At 40.0% G+C, this 7,124-nt stretch overlaps 2 protein-coding genes across 2 annotated transcripts; both read left to right on the top strand.

The window, feature by feature from the left end:
• Positions 1 to 1,804: 1,804 nt before the first annotated feature.
• Positions 1,805 to 3,762, top strand: neurl2 (neuralized E3 ubiquitin protein ligase 2). The gene is made up of 2 exons (XM_010777902.1): positions 1,805 to 2,722; positions 3,440 to 3,762. Exons 1-2 carry the CDS (start codon positions 1,987 to 1,989, stop codon positions 3,553 to 3,555), a joined length of 852 nt encoding a protein of 283 aa, XP_010776204.1. The 5' UTR covers positions 1,805 to 1,986; the 3' UTR covers positions 3,556 to 3,762.
• Positions 3,763 to 4,499: 737 nt separating this feature from the next.
• msrb1b (methionine sulfoxide reductase B1b) lies at positions 4,500 to 6,007 on the top strand. Its single transcript, XM_010777900.1, has 3 exons — positions 4,500 to 4,676; positions 5,345 to 5,487; positions 5,886 to 6,007. The coding sequence occupies exons 1-3, from the start codon at positions 4,622 to 4,624 to the stop codon at positions 5,964 to 5,966; spliced, it is 279 nt and encodes a 92-aa protein (XP_010776202.1). The 5' UTR covers positions 4,500 to 4,621; the 3' UTR covers positions 5,967 to 6,007.
• The last annotated feature ends 1,117 nt before the right edge of the window (positions 6,008 to 7,124 follow it).

The following is a 7,124-nucleotide window of genomic DNA, read 5'->3' as shown; positions in this document are numbered from 1 at the left end:
TGCATGCAAAATAATAAAAACTAATACTGTTACCTTAACACATAAAGGTAATTGTAAGGCTAATTTAGAGATTCAAGGTCAGCAGCAAACATGCAGATTCCCTGGGCTCTCCACAGATGTGAAAATAAAGCTCATCATGTTGGAACTGATATCAGCTTGAGGAAGCATTATGTTGGACAGAGTGACACACTGAGGCAGAAAACGCTCCAACCCATTGAACGTGGCTAAGGGGCGGGACATCTCTAAGCGGTTGACCAATCACAACAGAGCCGGCCAGCTAACCAATCCGTTCGGGAGGCTGTGGCTCAGTGGATAGTGTGCTGGACTTGGAATCAGGGGGTAGTGTAGCAAGTTCGAGTCCCACTGCAGTCAGCATGTCGTTGTGTCCCTGGGCAAGACACTTCACCCGAAATTGCTCCTGTGGGGATTGTCTATTGAAAGTATGTAAGTTGAGTTGGATAAAAGCGTCTAACAAATGTAATGTAATGACTGGGCTCTGGTTTCAGACAGAGGGTGAAAAGAGGTCCTGCAGCACAGGCCATTATGAGAAAAATAAAGCACAATGTAAGCAGCAAAACCACTGAATGCACAAAGTGAGTAGGAAGTATTTTATTTCTCACTAAACAACCTTTTCATTTGTAAGGGAATTGATGTTTTTTTTTGTATCACTTTTGTCTCACCAAATCTTGATCTCTGTACCACATCCTGCAACAAAACCATGCATTCATTATCTTCACAAAGCAAATTATTTAATCTTCTCATTGTTACATGAGGGCTATAACAAGCATGGGGTAGCTTTTCATTAGAATACTGTATAATTAATATGACGTGATAAAAGTAATTAACACCTTTAGACTGAAATAATATGAGCTACAGTAACAATGAGTGTCAGTGTGCAGAAGCCTTTTCAGTATAAAAATATCTGCTCAGGGTTATCTTTTTAAATCATAATTCCTCCTCATACTCTTGAGCTATAACTCCATTATCATAATACATCTGCACTGCACTCTCTATCCTGGGATATTACTTTACTTGCAGCTTTACATAAGAAAGAAATCCAGACTGTATTTGTGTGGCACGACTATATGTAGTGCTCCCTGGCGTATGGTATTATGAAAACTACGCAGCCATTACCTCAGGACATGGGGATGGTGGAAATGAATGAACGTCGGGACCCGGGGGGGTTTAATTAATATTTTTATATATATTTTTAGGTTGGCTTTTTACTAGTGACATCCTGTTTAATTGTTACTTTAATTTTTATTATTTATTTATTTTTCTATTGTTTTAATTATTCATTTATGTTATAGGTTTTTATTTATATTAGTTATTTTATAGTTTTATAGCGACATCCTCTTTTAAATTGGTAATTTAATCTTTATGATTATTATAATTTATTCATATTTTATTGTTATTCTTTTAATAGTTTTTATTTTATTTTATAGGTCTTTTTATTTTATTGTATTTATTCATTTTGTCTTAAGTATTCCTTTATTTTACCCAGAGGGATCATTATTTATTTTATGGCATTTTCTTTTTATTACCTTATACCTCCTCCTTTCCCTTTGAATTGTAACACATGTTGTTATTACTTTGAGCTGCACCTGGTTTATGAAAAGTGCTATATACAAATTATTATTATTATTATTATTATTATTATTATTATTATTATTATATAATCCCACTCACCTCAGTCTTTGTGCATGTCTGGTGTGAGTGACTGTGGGCATGTGCTGGCCACCCCCCTTCAACACACACATACCTTGGCAACTGTTGACATGCAGCTGTTCAAAAATAGCCCTCTAGAAGCTACCCTGAGTGGCCCACAGATAAGCACAGATTGTATCGTGTGTGTGTGTGTGTGCACATTGTTGTGTTTCTATGAAGACCATGTGTTGGCTGGCATTAGTCCGAAACCCCTACAAGACTTTTTGATTGGCAAGTCTCCATTTGTTGTGTTTTTTTTAGAAGCTATTCAACAAAACAATGGAGGCCATTCCCGACCAGTTCATGGAGTTCCACCCGATCCACGGTGTGAACGTGAGTCTGGACCTCTCGGGAACACGGGCTACTCGCGTGGAGAGCTTTGCAAATGGAGTGTGTTTCAGCAAACACCCTCTGAAGCCCGGGGAGATTTTTCTCATAGAGATCGAGGAAAAGGAGGTGGGCTGGTGTGGCAACCTACGAGTCGGCCTGACTTCTAGAGACCCTGGAAACTTAGACGTGGTGCCTGAATACTCCATCCCAGACCTGACTGATTCGGGGGACAGCTGGGTGTTCGCCATCACTCGAAACCACAACAAAGTGGTAGAAGATCCTGTAGATGGAGGTCAAAGGCTCGGTCGTGGAGAGCCTGGAGAAGAAGCAGCTGAAGGATACCACAACCTGAAACCACAGACCTTCTTCACGGACTCTCACTTGTACATTGACAATGTTCGGATCCCCAGAGACAAGCTGGTGGGACGGAGCAGGCCTGGACGCTACAGCCACATTCTAGACGACTTGTATAGGACAAACGCTCTGCCCCCCACGGCCAGACGCAGCCGGATAGGAGTGCTGTACACGCAGAGAGGACCAGGCCTGGCTGATATGCACGTTGTGATCAATGGGGAGGACATGGGAGCTTCTGCTAAGGGGATCCCCACCATCCAGCCGCTCCACGCTGTGGTGGACGTGTTCGCTGCTACCAAGTGTGTCCGAATCGTCCAGGTGGAGTATGGATGTGAGTGTCACAGTGGAACCATGGTTTACATGGTAATGTGTCTCAGAGACAGAAAAAGGAATCAGGGATGTTTTTTGTACTTATTGTGGTCGGTTTGAGTCTCTTTGAAGCTGTGTTGCATCTCAAATGTCAATGTGATTGTCTTTCTTCTCTTTTATAGTCTTTGTAGATGCCCTGCATGTATTTTAAGTGTTTTTGCATCATTGTTAGTCTCTCTGGTCTCCTTTAAGTCACTTTGTGTCTCATCCTGGACACTGTGTGACTCTTTGCAGTCTTTTTGTGTCTCTTTAGTTTCTTTACATCTCTTTGTAGTTGTGTCTCATTGTGATCACTGTGTGTCATTTTCTAGTTAATTTGCATTTCTTTGTGGCCTTTTTGTGTTTGTTTGACGTCACTTTGGGTCCATTTGAAGTTCCACTGCATCTATTTGGAGTCGTTTGGAGTCTCTTTCTAGTTGCTTTGTATATGGTCATTTTAATTGTTCCCTTTCTCTTCTTGCTTTGTGTCTTAATTTTTTGTTAACTGTCAGTTTGTAGGAGTTTTGCACCATTTTGTTGGTCGTTTTTGTGTTGGTTTTGCGTCTCGTTGTGGTTGTTTTATTTGACTCTCACCCATTTCAGTAATGAATCCATGCTTAAATTCTTCATTCTTCTTTACTTGTATTCTGCTAATCCACTGTCTTTTCGTGTTTTTTTGTTTCTCTCTCGGTTGCTTCAGTCTCATCGTTGCAGACGTTGTGCAGAAAGGCCATCCAGAAGCACATCGTCCACCGGATGGCCATCGACTGGCTGGAGCTGCCAGAGGCCATGAAGCACTACTGCAAGTATGAATGAAGGAGACTCACCTGAAATGGACAAAAATATCACCTCAGAGATCTTTCACCCTTTCTACCTAGAAAATGATGTTTATTTTTATGATGGAAGTCTGTGTTTTATCTATAAAATGAAGCCACAAGTGTCATGTTAATACCTGCCAGACCGTGATTTTGCTCGGTTTCATGAACTGTTAACTAATAAACTCACAGTTTTTGCTAGGCTGTCTTTCTGAGTCTGCTGCTTTCTTTGTTACAGATCAAACGGTTCATATTCTGAAAAAACATTTTGTTTAAAGTTACATGATAATGAGAAAAAGTGATGTTGATTTGAATATAATCAACCCTAAAATGTAAGCAATGTCTACTCGGATTGAGATTTAAGAATATTTAATAGTTCAAAATGTGGCCTCGGATGATGCCTCGCTATTTTTTCTTCTTTGTGATCTATCTATGTCTACTGTTGTTTTGGTTACAAAATGGTGTGTCAAAAAGCAAGTACACATTTTTAGAGATTAGATTATGGTTGATGTCGAAAAGTTATAAAGATTTTTCTACAAATGTGACAACAAATATTTACTTTTATACATATGGTCTGGACCGTGGACTCATTTCAGTAATCCATCCGTAATTTAGTAATTCTTCAACATTTCTTTATATTTTCCACACTCTTTTTGATTTGTTTTGTTCAACTTCTCTGTTGCTTCAGTGACTGAGGTAATTCAGCCATAGTAAATCTGTTTCAGGGTACACTCACCATAATACAGTCTATGGCACTCACCTATCAGTGTGCTTAGAGCTCTTATTATACATCCATGGCTTAGAGACGGTGAAATGCCTCCATGCAGTTCAATGCAACACCTCCACCTGCAGCTCAACATCGCCCCCTGGTGGTGGTGGAGGGAACTGCAGGGGCGGAGCTCTCGTTAAATCTGCAGCCGGGATCTGTCTTCTTCACACGAGAGGAAGAAACACGGGAGAGCTTCCGGTCGTCTGTCACTGAGGCTGGAAGAAATACTAAACTGATATTTATTTCGCTTTATGCTGATCCGTGCACACACAATTACACACCCACACATACACACAGCATGTCTTTCTGCAAATTTTTCGGAGGTGAGGTCTACAAGGATCATTTCAAACCAGGTGAGCAGGCTGTAACAGTGATGTGATGTAACCTCCTTCAGTCTGGATTATACAGGATAACACTGACATTCAGGGCTCATACTTAGCCTATTTTTGGTTTCAAATTAACTCATTTTGATGGAAAAATACAATTGGATTATTGTGTAATGTCAGAGTGTTGAGTGGATTGGAAGTGTGTCAACAATTGGGGATATTTATTCATTATTATTTGAAATATGTATCTGCAGTTTCTACTATGATCTGCTACTACTACTTCTACTACTAGTTATAATAACACAGCAGCTGCTATTGATTATTGTGGTTTAAACAAAGCATTAATATAACTTGCATGTACGTTTTCAAATAAATAGTGATAAATCCTTGTTTTCCACTTTCACAGAGATATATTTTTTAAGCATCTTTAGTTTTGATCACAAACCTCCATATGAACGTTTGTTTACTTAATGTTTATTTTCTGTATACACAAGGAAACATTTCATAATTATAACTACAATTTTTAAGCCAGGGCTATAAATTAAAAGCCTGATATAATAAAATGAATGGTCTTATGCTTTAACACAAATTCTTCATATGCTACACATGTCCCCAGTCAGGCACACAGATTAAATGAGTAAGTGTTTTAGGTAGAAAATGAAACAATATCTTTTAATAAGAATCTGTTCCTGCAGGGATGTATGTGTGCTCCCAGTGTAACCACCCGCTGTTCTCCAGTCGATCAAAGTTCGCCCACTCGTCTCCGTGGCCAGCGTTCACCGACACCATCCGAGAGGACAGCGTCACCAGGATGATGGAGAGCCTCACTGCCTTCAAGGTGAGTCTCCTCCACCCGCTCTGTCTTACTGCACTCTGCACACAGATCAACTATATCGACGTATATAGTTATTAGGATAAACCCCTTGAGATGCACCATTTCGTTTTCTTGGGGGTCCCGACAAAAGCAACGTTTTACAGACATACATGGACAAAATAACAGAAAGCAAAGCATGACAAACCACGTACAGTCTGTTAAGTAAAATTCATGAAGTAATACATACAATTGTTACAATCATTACAATCTGATAGACAGTAGTGTCTAATAGATCAGTTCCATCCATAACAAAAGCAGACCAGCTGATATTGTTATAATGCATGCTTAAACATACCCAATGAAATACCCCAAAATATTTAATCCAGTTGTCTAAATGTCAACATGTGTGTTTTATCTCATAGGTTCTGTGTGGCAAGTGTGGCAACGGGCTGGGTCATGAGTTTGTAAATGACGGCCCGGAGGAGGGAGTGTCACGATTTTGAATATTCAGTACCTCGCTCAAGTTTGTCCCGAACAAAGGTAAGATGATCACAGATATGAGTGAGGCTGTATTTTTAGCCTAGAGTTAAAAATAATGAAAACCCCTCATTCTTTCTGTACAAAGCACGAATGATGATGAGGGATTTATCTCCATTCATTGAGCTTTGCAGCAAGAGAGACCTAAAAGCAAACAGCCAGTATACAGGACTGTCTCAGAAAATTAGAATATTGTGATAAAGTTCTTTATTTTCTGTAATGCAATTTAAAAAAACAAAAATGTCATACATTCTGGATTCATTACAAATCAACTGAAATATTGCAAGCCTTTTATTATTTTAATATTGCTGATTATGGCATACAGCTTAAGAAAACTCAAAAATCCTATCTCAAAAAATTAGAATAGTTCCTCAGACCAAGTAAAAAAAAAAGATTTATAACAGCAAAACACAATCAAACATTTGAAAATGTCCATTAATGCACTCAGTACTTGGTTGGGAATCCTTTTGCACGGATTACTGCATCAATGCGGCGTGGCATGGAGGCAATCAGCCTGTGGCATTGCTGAGGTGTTATGGATGCCCAGGATGCTTCAATAGCGGCCTTTAGCTCATTAGCATTGTTGGGTCTGGTGTCTTTCAGCTTCTTCTTCACAATACCCCACATATTCTCTATGGGGTTCAGGTCAGGGGAATTTGCAGGCCAATCGAGGACAGTAATGCCATGGTCAGTACACCAGTTACTGGTGGTTTTGGCACTGTGGGCAGGTGCCAGAATGCTGGAAAATGAATTCCTCATCTCCATAGAGCTTTTCAGCAGACGGAAGCATGTAGTGCTCTAAAATCTCTTGGTACACAGCTGCATTTACTCTGGGCTTGATGAAACACAGTGGACCAACACCAGCAGCTGACATGGCTCCCCAAACCATCGCTGACTGTGGGAACTTCACACTGGATTTCAAGCAACTTGGCATGGCTCCCCAAACCATCGCTGACTGTGGGAACTTCACACTGGATTTCAAGCAACTTGGATTTTGCTCCTCTCCAGCCTTTCTCCAGACTCTGGCGCCTTGACTTCCAAATGAAATACAAAACTTGCTTTCGTCTGAAAAGAGGACTTTGGACCACTGTGCAACTGTCCAGTGCTTCTTTTCCTTAGCCCAA

This window comes from Notothenia coriiceps, unplaced genomic scaffold (assembly GCF_000735185.1).
Source record: "Notothenia coriiceps isolate Sejong01 unplaced genomic scaffold, NC01 NC01_scaffold00018844, whole genome shotgun sequence".
NCBI classification, from domain to species: Eukaryota; Metazoa; Chordata; class Actinopteri; order Perciformes; family Nototheniidae; genus Notothenia; species Notothenia coriiceps.
The sequence above is the reverse complement of the archived record's forward strand: the minus strand, read 5'-3'. Positions and strand labels throughout refer to the sequence as shown.